Raw genomic sequence first — 12,795 nt, 5'->3', positions numbered from 1 at the left:
ACATCCGTTTTCCACAAAAAAATCTGGATAGGCTAGGGAACCGGATAATGGAACACACATACTGTATGAATGCATGAAACCTAGAACTGAGTCGTATGACTTTCCAAGAACTGGATTGCTTTTATTCGGACTAGAACTGAGATCAGTATGAGGTGCGTCATAGGCCCTTCATTACTGTGTTTGTGCTGCCAACAGAGTGAGGGTAGAATCAGCGCTGGCTGCTGTGAAGTCCCAGTGTGAGAGTATGACGCTATGATTGTACGAGTCACACAGCATCACACGTCTGGTGATGTTGTAACCGGTAGTAATAGTTTTGTGCCAGATCATGGCAGTCCTAATTGTTTTTAAATCCTCAGGCAACTGACTGTGATTGAGTGTATAATACAACAGCGCTATGATTGTATGCATGTGAGTGCTAGGATGGTGCTCATCTTGTCTATTATTTTAGTGCTGCTGAATGAAATCCAGCGTCAGGCGTTGTGCAGTCCTAGGCCTGGGAGCACTGGGCTGCGAAATGGTGCAAGGCGCAGACTTGACTCATGCGACTGGAAATCATTGAGCAGGACTGTAGCATGGGTGGCATTTCACACACGATTAGCATTACATTCTGTACTTCGAGGTAATGTTACACAAGTCATGTAATGTAACGACTCGCTATGCATGGCTGTCAGCCGCATTCATTGCACCGCTGATGCTTTGTCCAGCGTAGACCCCCCCCCGTGTAGTAGATCTACTGGGCCCATGGGTGACACATTGCCACCAAAATTCATCATCTGGCATAACTACAGTTAAACCTGTGAAGGCGACCACTCGGATAAGGCGACCACCTGTCCTAGAAGACCACCGGAACCAGGACCAAGGGATGCTATTTCCACTCAAATGACCCTGGATAAGGAGACCACCTGGTAACAGAGACCACGTTTTGAAGGTCCCTTGAGCGGTCGTCTTACACAGGTTTCACTGTACTAGCCCTACTACAGTGATGCTAAAGTATTAGTTAGTTAGCCGACAAGACATTTGAAAGGTATCCATCCAGACGTTCAGTTGACCTAGCAGGCTAGTTCAAACATCGACAAGCATGGCCGGCAGAACGAAAATTGGTGGAATTGATTTTCCCACCTCAAATTTACCACCGTGCCTAGCCCAAGCACTGATTGATATTTACAGGCTGGTGACCCAGGACACTGCTTCACAAACTTGTACTGCTGCTAACCAGCTGCTGCTAACGGTACAGATTATTGCAAACCATGGTGGTACCAAGGCGAGTGTGAAACGCAGAGTGGCCTGCAGGCGTGAGCCTTACTTGTATGATTGATAATCGGTGTCCATGCTTGCCACCTGTTGATGATCGCATGCAGATGGGCTATAGCGCTAGTCTTCTCGCCGTTCAATGAGACGGTATCACCTCTACTTGGAAGTTAGCTGGAGCGATACGTGGATACCGCTAGACTACAAAATGCTACGAAGCGATCGGACCTCCACCACCACCACGACACCGCCGGTCGGAACCTAAACAATTATCGAATTATTTCACCGCCTCCAAGAAATGGTCTAGATAGACTCAGCAGGCTAGTTTTACGATTCGCTGTCAAGATCACTAGTTCTCCCTTCTCGTCTTCCCCGTTTCAAAGTCCAGGATAGCGGTCACCGGTCATGGGACTACATCGAATCTATCAATCATGATCATGACCATGACCATCATGATGACAGTCACTCAGTCAGTGATAGCGTCAGAGTGTGCCTTCCACCCCCTCTGTATGCAGCTTCGTGCAGGGTCCGTAGCGTACTATCATGTACTACCGGCATACTGACGGTAGTCATTCAGACGGCAAATTCCCCTGCTCCTGCTCCGGCTCCCGGGCTCCACTGTCCGGTAGATGTCCGTTTTAGTCATGCACAGACTGACACACAGTCAGAGTGGCACGTAAATCTTTGCTGTCTCGGTCCAGCTGTACAGATAAGACAACACTCAACAGTCGACAGGTAGATCTACTAAGTACTAGGTATGAAAGGCCAAGCCGACAACTGTGACCGGGCACGAGAAGGTAAGGACTGTAAGCTGATAAGGGATCATGTCTTTCATGAACAGCATGCCATGGTCCAGGTCCAGGACCATGGTCCCGGGTGACGGGCAAGCGCCGGCGCGGCGCGCAGTAGACATTACACAGTCTTGTGACTTGTGAAGTAACAAGCTGTGTTGACCACTTGCCACGGCCACGCGCCAGTGTGAACAAAAACAATCAGTGTCCCAGCCAGCTACTACTAGTACTACTACAGGTAGACTCCCTCTAATTCGAATACGGTGTAATTCGAACATTCCGTGTAATTCGAACTTTTTCGTTGTACCGATCTTCTGCAAGTCACTTCAAGTCAAATTCAAATGCATTATTCGAAGTACGAAAAGTGCGCCCGATGGATAATTCGAACTCTGCCTTCGTACAGAAGAGCAGTTTACAGTACAGTGACTAGGTCCTTCGAGCGCTTATTTCGAAGTGAGATGGAGTTGCTCTACTCGTAATTCGAAGTTCATTTTATCTCCTTCTCTAGCCAAGAGTAGCTCAAAAATTGATCTCTGGTCCGCTCCAGGATCGACAATAGCGTTGAAGAAACCCACATTCTCTCGAATGATTTGATCCAAGCCCGTGCAAGACAAAGTGCGAAGATTTGATTGAAGACGACTTCTTCCAGGTGGTTGGCTCCCTTCGCGGATCTCAATGGCTTGTCATGCCGCGCCAGTTCATGCGCAAAGAAGTTTGGGACTGAACAACAACTGGAAGTCGTAAAAATTGCCTATGCCTATGCTCCACTCCCGTTCTTCAGAACGAGGTGCTGGTCTCCGACGGGCTTTCATGACGCAGAGAAGGCAGCGCTGTTCTTTTGCGTTGAAATCGTTTCAGGACAACTGCAGCGATTGAAAACTGCTTCACAGAACTTCGTAGAAGATGAAAATAATGTCCAATGACTTCGTGTCGATCCAGTGTTTTGGTGAAATGAACTGATCTCGTTGTTCATGATCACCTATGTTTTGTTGATGCAAATAAAATGTGCAAAAATAATCAGGACACAATTTCGAGCATTTTGACGTACATATCAGTACATGGGACTGCATTTGGATAATTAGAAGTTCCGGATAATTCGAATTTAGGGCCTGGCAATTTGAGGTTCGAATTAGAGGGAGTCTACCTGTACTAGTAGTACTAGTACAGTTGCGCTCGGTGAAATCCGGCCCGAAGTGCATAACTGGCGCCCAGTACTGATGCGGCCCTTGACGCCCTCACAGTTGTACAAGTGCTAGTGTGCGCGTGTGCCGTATGAACTGTACTCATACGCATGCACACCAAAGTGTAAAAAACCGCGCCAAACAAAGACAAGTGTAACATTCATTTCAGTTCAGCAGAAGTGAAAGAAGACGGAGATCGTTTCGAAGCAGTTTATTTCATACACAGAACAGCAGGGCTTCAATATTTTTGTGTGGCCACCGTCAGCTTCGATTAGGGCTTCAACACGACGTGACATTGACTCCACGTATGGGGAAACCGTGTCAGGACCCAACGAGTCCCACTCCAGGTGCAGCATTCTCGCAGCGATGTGGAATTATTCTCTTCTTGAGAAGAGCCCACACATTCTCGATTGGATTCATGTCCGGCGAGCAGGGAGGTTGAAACAGGATGTTGGGTACTCCGCTATCGACAAGATCCTGCTGTGCTTGAGTGAAGTGAATGAAAGAAATTTTGAACTGTTTTTAGCATGCAACACGTGCATTAGTTAGTTTTCTTTGTTATGATTTCTTTTTTTTCTTTTTCTTTTTTACCAGGCGTGGGCCATCCCCTGAATTCATATAGGTGCCAAACATTCTTTTTTCTTTAGTTTTCTTTGTTAATATGATTTCTTTTTTTCTTTTTCTTTTTACCAGGCGTGGGCCATCCCCTGAATTCATAGGTGCCAGACATTCTTTTTCTTTCTTTTTCTTTTTACCAGGCGTGGGCCATCCCCTGAATTCATAGGTGCCAACTCGTAAAAAAAAAAAAAGAACATGTTTTTACCCATCCGAAAAAAAAAAAAAAAAAAAAAAAAAAAAAAAAAAAAAAAAACACGTGCACTCCGAACTTTTACACGAGGTGCGTACAGTTGAGTTCATACACACAAATCACCAGTGATGTAATGGGAGCTGGCTTCGCGGCGCCGGCTTTGCACTTCGGGCCGGATTTCACCGAGCGCAACTGTACTACCAAGAGGGGGGGTTATGGACTCTTGGTACTACACAGTCGAGTCATGTGCTCATGATCATGTACTATGATGTAGCACTAAAAGACTAAGTAAAACTCAGTAAAAGATTGCTTAGCACTTTCACGTGCCGTGCCGACTCTGTGATTATGATTATGAAGGAGATCGATATCGACGTTCGAGGAAGTAGCTGCTGATTTTCCAAGGAGTCATTAGTTCTTGTTGACATTCCATTTTCTGGAGTGGTACATGTTCTGCTATGATGATTAGCCGCTGCAGTCTTTGTGCTATGTCCAGAATGGCGTCAGGATCTACGTCCACATCTTTCTTGGACGAGTACAGTAGCGGTGCTATTAGTTCGGTTGTTGCGGTGATGGCGCTCGTAAGTAATAGTCATTTCCAAACAAACTACTTATGCTGAGTAGAAAATCCACTACAGTACTAAAATAACTTTGTACATGTAGTATGTTGGCTGCGGTACAGAAGTAACAGTTAGTTCATGACTGTACAGTGACACAGTGCTGAATCACGGCGCACTGCTTCAGATTAGCAATGGACGGTTGCAGGTGGTCTTACCTGAGAGCCCAGTGATTCAGATCAGGTGAGCAATAATAATCGTACATGACTATTGTATACCATTGTAGGCCCAGACTGATTCTGCTCCTGTCTCCTCGATATTTTGCCGCAAAATGTTGCTGCGAAATCTTCGATATTTTTGCAGAGCCTAGCATTATAAACCCGGCATTTGCTCCATTCTGCTCCGGAAAAACGGGTTTTTACTTTTTATCCACTTCCAGTGCAACGTTTCCAAAAAATCGCACGGTCTGTTTCTCAACACGCATGTCTCCGGGTTCTTCCAGAATCAAGGTGATCCACAGTGAATCCCAGTGATATTTTGGTCTTGTTTTGTGGAGCATAATTATCATGGTGAACGGGTAAAAACAAGGAGATCTTAGTATCAGGCATCGATTTTACCCCAAATCTCAATATTCTGCTCCGACTTTGCCGGCAATTTCCGCCTTTTCAATTCTTCGACATTTTGCCGAAAGAATTGCCGGCAGAATCTGTCTGGGCCTAGTACAGTGACGATGGCATAATGTTCATATTGGAAAAATCGAACAAAGAATGGAAAAGAAGCTAGGCAGCTGCGCTGTTCAAATCTCTTGGCGACTGTTGCGAGTCGTTGCAAAGACTAGGCGACAATATCAAGAAAGCCTAAGATGGCTGAAGTTTTGGTACCCAGGTCGATCCTCGTTGGAGAAGCAGTCCAGTGAGAAGTCCTTTTATGCCAGGGCATAGTTTTTAGACAAAATCCTAAAATTGTGCCAGAATTTATGCCATCATAATCCGCCAAGGGCTAGCCCATGTACAGCTAGCTTAACATTGGCGGGATGTTTTGGTGACGCCTGTAGTGCTACATGTCTCAAGCTCGGTCCTTGTTTGGGTCAGAGGAGGCAGTAGAGTCCAGGGAGGTACTTGGTGATGTACTTGGTGATCTACCTAGTTACAAATGCTACGAATGATGGGCTGAAAAGTGAACCACATGCGATCTTATATCATGCACTGACGATGTGACTTTTTTCATAATAATAATAATAATAATCCCGTTTGTCTCTTTCCCTCAAACTAGTGAAAATAATAATAATAATAATAATAATAATACCACAGCACGCGTACAAAGGCCAAAGAACAATGCATGAGAATACACTGAAATTAAGCCAAGTCCGCTTCTGTCTCCAGTCAACAAAAACTCATCCAAAAACAATGTCTGATCTCCATTTCGACTTGTCTGCAGCAAATGCTCGTGTTCCTTCTAGGTCGCTGGCATTCTTCAAAGGGATGTCGTGCCCTGCCAGGTCCTTCATGATGGTGGTAGGGAGAGTAGCCGCGGGAAGGCCCCTTCGTCCATGTGACCCCGCTTGAAAATAGCAGGTCAGTATCGCAAGGCAAGGGGGTGACTGCTCAATCATCCTCAGCACATGGCCAGTGAGGCTACGGCGTTGCTTGGCAACAAGCTTCGACAGTGGCTGCGAGCCACATCTGGAATACAGATCATCATTCGCAATTCTGTCTGGATATCGTACTCTCACCAGGTTTCTGAGCTGTCGGCGGTGAAAACAGTCCAGTCGCTGAAAGACTGCCTGGGGTACTCCCCAAGTCTCACAGTTGTAAAGGAGGACAGGCAGCACAAGCGAGCTGTACAGCTTGAGCCTGGACCTTTCTGACACATGCTTGCGCCACAGCCAGAGGCTGCACATACTACCGTATGCATGGGATGCCAGCGAAATCCGCCTGTCGATATCCTCAGCGCCCCCCATAAGAGAGCCAAGCTGCCTGATGCTCCGCCAGGATGAATCGCCTGATGTAAAGTGCACCCATTCCGTTTTTTGCTCATTTACTTTTAGGTTCCAAGACTGTAGTGTCGAGGATATGACGGGTAGTGATTCCTCGAGCCAAGGTTTACTGGTAGAGTAGAACGTTATGTCATCGGCGTACCCCGTTTCTGGATGGATGCCTCCATCAGTTATAGGTCGCTGTGGGAGTCTTGGGCGACTTTCTTGCAGGGCGGCTTCAAGGTAACAGACGAACAGCACGGGACTTAGACTGTCCCCCTGGGGCGTGCCGATGGTGGTATGGAATGCCTTGGAAGTGGAGCTGCACATACGAACAGATATGGTCGTGCCATACAGAAGATGCTGTATCATTTGGACTTCATCGCGGCCAAGGAACGAGCTCATAACATCCAGGAGCTTGGCTCTGTTGATGATGTCAAATGCCTTTGACATGTCTAGCCCCAAGGCATGACACTCCCACACGTACCTCTGTGACTTGGCCGATAACCAACGTTGGGTGAACACGACATCGCTCGTTCCTCTTGCAGCTCGAAATCCCGACGAGGTGGGTCCCAGAAATTCTGACACTGCTGTTGATATCCGTGCCAGTATCACGAGTGAGAATACTTTCCTTATTGTATTGAGTAGGACTATCGGTCTCAAACTCGTGAGTGGTCCTCGGGGTTTGTTTGGTTTGGCCAACGGGATTAGGACGCCTGGGCCGACGACGCTCGAGAAGTCTAGGCCTCGGGTGATGCTGGTATTCAGGAGATCTGCAACTTTGACCGGTATATTCTGCGCCATATTTCAGCAGCTCTCCATGCACCAGGTCCTCTCCACAGGCCTTTTGGTTCTTCAACCGCTGAAGGGCTCGGATCACCTCAACAATGGCCACGGGAACCTCCAGCGTTGGGCGTTCGACTGTTGATATCAGCGCAGAATAGAACTGCTGTCGAAAGTGCGCCGCGATTATGTCCGCTTTTTCCTGGCTCTGGGCAACAACTTCACGGTCGGTAGACTCAACCTTCACCGAACTATCTGAAGACTTCCGTTTCAGGGCCTTCACCGCCTGAAACATCTTTACCGAATCAGGAGCGTTATCGATTTGTTCAGCAATTTTGTCGAGGCGATCACTGGCTTCTGAAAGCTGCGTGTTTCTGATTTTATGGAGAACTTGATTTCTTGCTTTCTTTAGCTCTGCTGCGTTGCTCGGCCCAGAGCCGATCAGAACCCTGAGCCGACTTTGCTCACGGGATAGTTCTTGAATTTCCGCACTTTCTTTTATCAGAGTGCCACGATTTGAGCGTCTCATGTGTCCAACAACCTCTTTGGCTGACTCCCTCATTAGGTTGGTTGTAGATTTCCAGAAATCCGCAATGGAAATGCTGTCTGCCACACTAGCGAACAGTAGAGAGGATTGGAGCTTCAGCTTTAGGTTTTATCGGTATTTGTGGCTCTTTTCAGGATTCACAAGCTCCGCCACAGCAAGAGGTTTCTCCATACTTTTTGTAGATTTTGCATCGTATGCTCTGAACAATCGGCTTGTCTCCAGATCGGCAATAACGAGCTTATGATCGCTGGCAAGCTGTGTCCCTCCGTACGAGCGTGCCCTAATCAGCTGCGGACGCAGGTGCGTAGGGAGCAGCACGTAGTCAATCATGTTGTAGATTTTCTTTGTTTGGCCTGTTCCCTTGAACAGGCAAAGAGCATCTAAAACAAGGATAAAGTGTATAGACTGCAATGCGCAAGAAACTCTTCTTTCAAATCCCGATGTAGAGAGGTTCAAATCTGAATGAACAAGAGACCTTCCTTACACTGGCGCCTAGTCACAGCATTGAGAAAGAGCTATAGTGACTAGTGATTAGTCGCTAGACAGCAAAAGACAGCTGATAGCACTGGTGCCTGGTTATGGACCTTATTCGATAAACGTCACAATCACGTGACCCGGGGTCCCGGGAACCAGGGAGTGGCAAGAGGTCTGTACTCAGTGCACAGTGGACTCTGCGTGCGAACATGGGAGTAGAAAAATACCGGGATCATATTACTACCTTGTACGAACTGGGCCTTTCTTGCCACTCGTTTCTCGTAAGCGTGCCCTAGCTTATGACAAATTCCTTGAGGCGAGTCCAAAAATCACGTTATCGAATAAAGTCTCTAGAACAACATGCAAACATCCATCACAACAACAACAACAACAACGCATAATACAATTTGGACAATTCCCTGTTCCAGATGTCTGCCTGCCCTCTCAGAACGTCGTTTTTTAGGTGCGAGGGCCTGGCACATGCCCCCCCCCCCCCATCTGGATACGCAACTGGAAAGATTGACTGGGTGTGAGAGGGTGCATGCAAACTATAACTTAGCATGCTGTACAGGAAACACACAGTACTAACTGCTTGCAGTGGAATGGTGTGTGTAACTGTGTGTGTGTGACTGTGTGGGTGTGCATAATAATAATAATAATAATATGAACAGGTCGCATATTGCCCGCATAAACAAATCATATGGGGTCATGCATCTGTCAATGATCGTTACCCAGAGTTGCTTGTTGGTGGTGAGGTTGAGGCATTCCTGAATCGGCACGTTCAGATGCTTGAGGTCTTCTTTGATGCTGTCGACCCATCTCTTGTGGGGTCGTCCACGGGAGCGCTTGATGTCCGAAGTAGTGAGGGCTAGCTGCAGTGCCTTGTAAGAGGCCGCGTCTGGTCCTTCCCGGGCAACGTGCCCCAGCCACAGGAGGCGGCGCTCTTTACATGTTTGCGAGATCGGAGCTTGGTTGGTCTTTCGGTAAATCTTTTTGTTGGATACGTGGTGAGAGTGGACAATGTTCACAATATATCGGAGTCTGCGACGATGCCATGCATCCAGGCGATCCTCCAGCTTCTTCGCTCATGTCCAGAGGCCATAGTTGTACAAGAACACAGGCAAAATCAAAACTTTAAACATACATAAACGAGATTCAATACTGTGATATTCCCAAGCGACAGAACCAAAAGCACGGTTGCTGCATTTATTCTGGAGTCCACATCCTCCGCTGACCGTAGCAAAGAGCCCAAGAGCTTCACTGATATAATACTGCTGAGCCCAAATTGTTGTCTCACACACCGGCATGAGGAGGGCAGTTGGCACGTAGGGCTCAGAAAGTAGACAAGGCAGTGGTTCGAAGCGATATTCCAAAAGCTTACTACTTGCAAGTAGTTACTTCCAGTACAACGGTATGTTGTGAGTATTTCGTCCCTGGCATTGTTTCCCCAAAAGTTCCTTCCTGTATTGTCAGTAACTAAATGAGTGTACTCAACTGAAGCCAATCACTTTTCTTCTGCACGTGCATTGTGCATTGCCAGCCAAGTGCTACGACAGAGACCATCTATCGCCTTGAAGCGCAGTCCAAATGAGTGTGGTGAATACCACCATTTGCCACGGCACACCTGCCATGCCTGTCGGAATTTTGTAAAACATTGCCCGAATTTCCACTATTTTAAAACTTTGAATATCTTTACTTTTTCGACCACAGATGCGACAGCGAAAAAAGAGACCAATCCAGAAGTGAAAATTGTAGCTGCTGAGACACGTCAGCGAAACAAATGGAGACTGTGACATTATTTGTTGTGAGGGTCGTTTGCCATGTGAATCTTTCCTCACTGAGAACTAGCTGGCTTCAACACCACCTGAGCTGCTGACTGTTGGCTGACTATCTGGTGATTGGATTCCATGAAGCCTAATGGCTTCAGGTCCATGGCAAACATTTCTTCTCTGCCATGGGCTGATATTCAAAAATACAAATCAACGATGAACCTCACTCTTGCTGGTTTTGAACGGCATACCCCTTTTTCGGGCCCAGATACTAGTAGTCTTTTTGCGATGGTCCTATTCTTCCTTGTTAGATAGATACTGTTGCCATACGTCAGCAAATTCCCAGCCCTTTCATGTACCGTAGTGTCTTGTACGATAAGCACTGCTGAACAGATACCTGACTGACCCAGACTGTTACCACTTCGACAACGAACTTCAGAAATGTGTTGAACCAGGCAACTCACCAGTACGGTAATATAACCAAGAGTACATGAAGGTTGTGTACTCTTGGTATTACTATGCTGCTGCCCTGCTGCCTACAAGTTAGGACAACATACCTTTCGCAGGGGCGTCGGAAGGTATTTTAGTGTGGTACGGTCAGACATCTGGAGTACAATTTACTCGTGGGGGAGGGAGGGCTGAGACGAAAATGTTGGCAATTTAGAGTCCAAATTAGTGTATTATATTGATTCACGGGGTACTTGGGGCAAAAAGTGGTATGGTCAATACCGTAGTGACCGTACCGTGTCCGACGCCTCCTGCTTTGGGTAATGAATCAGCTTGGGTGATCATGTTCCTTTATATATGTATATGTGTTTGCTGACAATTTTCTTTTTCCCTATCCTTACTTGCTGCAGTGAACTAGTGATGGAGAACCAAGAGCTAGGCGTGATTGATGGGAGTTCAGCTCTTAAGGATTTTTCAAAATCCACTCTGCTTGGGGCAAATTTTGCGAAGAGAAGAACAGAAAAAGAATTTGACCGCCGGTAAGAGTACTGTGTGTTCATACACATAGCCTGTGTGGGTGCATGTATGGCAATAGTTGTCATACAGTCAATGACACCATGCATGTGTGTTCTTACTGACGGTCTTCTCGTATAGAAGCCTGTTTGAATGCAGGCCTGATTTTCCAGATACACTGTCGGCACATAAGCCTGGTTTTAGTGTTGACACACATAGAAATACTTGGTTTGAATAGAAGCCTGATGTGAATAGAAGCCTAGCCCTTACATCGGCTTCTACAGAATCAGCCCGGCTTTCTTATGCGACCTTTCGGTATTGTATTCATGAAAGGGCTGCTTGCATTATTTCTGATACAGACCGGTCGTGTGCATTATGTAACAAAGCACTGTAGTTGCAGGTCACACTTCGGATGATTCATGAAAATGGTGTAAACGATGAGTTCCGCTTTCCCACACTAAAGTCAAGTTGCAGTTGTAGTTGCGCACTCTGGTTGGTATGCTCTTGACTCCAGACATGCATAAATACAGAAGTGGTGCGTAAAGCACAGAATTGGTGGAGGATTCAATGCCACCATGTTTCATGCACATTCATACATACAGTATGCAGCAGTGTGCCGAGTATTTGCCTGAGGCAGAGGCCATATTTGTTGGTTCTACTGCCATCATTCTGCATTGTATAAACGAGCAGGGCTGACGTCACACAGAGCACGACCAGTATGATCATGGTGGTACCATTTTTCATCCAGGATGGTCCGCCTAATTCATCCAGAAGAGCAAGAAGAGAGCACTGAAACGTGCCCTGGTGGCCGAAAATATTCCCAGGAGACCCCCCCCCCCCCCCCACCGGCGTGCCTCTCCTCGCTGCCCAGTGACACCACCGGCAATGCTCATAACTTGCATGTTTCTGTGTTTTTGTGTGCGTTTGCCATGCACTGATGCAGGAGCCCATTATGGTATCAGCAGTCAAGCCGTTACTAGGGAAGATTGTCGTCAACATGTCCTCCTGATGTAGCCGTGGTGATGTTGCGGCGACATTTCTTGCAAAAACCCTGCTTTTGATCTCCTATGCCTTTATCTGTTTTATTTTTATTTGTCAACATTTGTCGCTACTTCATCTCTGTTTGGTGTTTGTTTCTGTGATGATTGACACTGAAGTAGAAATGCCTATATCTTGAGAGGATGGAAAAGGGAGGAAGGTGGGGAATCAAGTAGAAACACTGAAGGGTCAGGAGGGAGACCTGGGTCTAGAAACAAACTCTTGCCATTCGAGCAAAAAGAAGTTAACAAAAAAAGTATATGCCTGATTTTAATGGTCAACACACACACATTCATGCAGTGCAGCCAAGCCAAAGAAATACTGAAAGATTAAAGAATTTTGCCGTCCCCAGACCTAAGTTGATAAGAAGGCAAAACAACGAATCTATCAACATTTTTTTGTTTGCATTAGGGAACACTTTTTATTCTTTTCCACTCCTTCCTTTTCTCTAGGTTTGAACTCCACATCAAGTGACCCAAATCATTCAACTTACCATTTAGCCATCAAGGACTTCTTGACTTCTAGTGGATGAATGACACTAATGAAGTTTCACCAGCAAGTCTTTAGGGATCCACATTACAAGCACCATGTGTCAGGCTAAAAGGGCAGATATTTTTCCTGAAATAGTTGCTTCCTCCCCCCCCCCCCCCCCCCCCCCCGGCAAACA

At 46.6% G+C, this 12,795-nt stretch overlaps 1 protein-coding gene and 1 long non-coding RNA gene across 2 annotated transcripts in view; one reads left to right on the top strand and one right to left on the bottom strand.

The window, feature by feature from the left end:
* Nucleotides 1-1,616, bottom strand: part of LOC135825778 (voltage-gated hydrogen channel 1-like) — a 10,531-nt gene extending 8,915 nt beyond the window's left edge. Inside the window, exon 1 of the mRNA XM_065338401.1 lies at nt 1,304-1,616. Coding sequence (XP_065194473.1) covers nt 1,304-1,329 — 26 coding nt within the window. The 5' untranslated portion in view covers nt 1,330-1,616. The remainder of the gene's footprint in view (nt 1-1,303) is intronic.
* Nucleotides 1,617-4,373: 2,757 nt separating this feature from the next.
* On the top strand, nt 4,374-12,244 carry LOC135826554 (uncharacterized). The gene is made up of 3 exons (XR_010555321.1): nt 4,374-4,825; nt 10,988-11,116; nt 12,034-12,244. It is a non-coding gene; the product is annotated as an uncharacterized LOC135826554 (long non-coding RNA).
* Nucleotides 12,245-12,795: the final 551 nt, after the last annotated feature.

The sequence above is a fragment of the Sycon ciliatum genome, chromosome 10 (genome assembly GCF_964019385.1).
Source record: "Sycon ciliatum chromosome 10, ocSycCili1.1, whole genome shotgun sequence".
Taxonomy (NCBI): domain Eukaryota; kingdom Metazoa; phylum Porifera; class Calcarea; order Leucosolenida; family Sycettidae; genus Sycon; species Sycon ciliatum.
The sequence above is the reverse complement of the archived record's forward strand: the minus strand, read 5'-3'. Positions and strand labels throughout refer to the sequence as shown.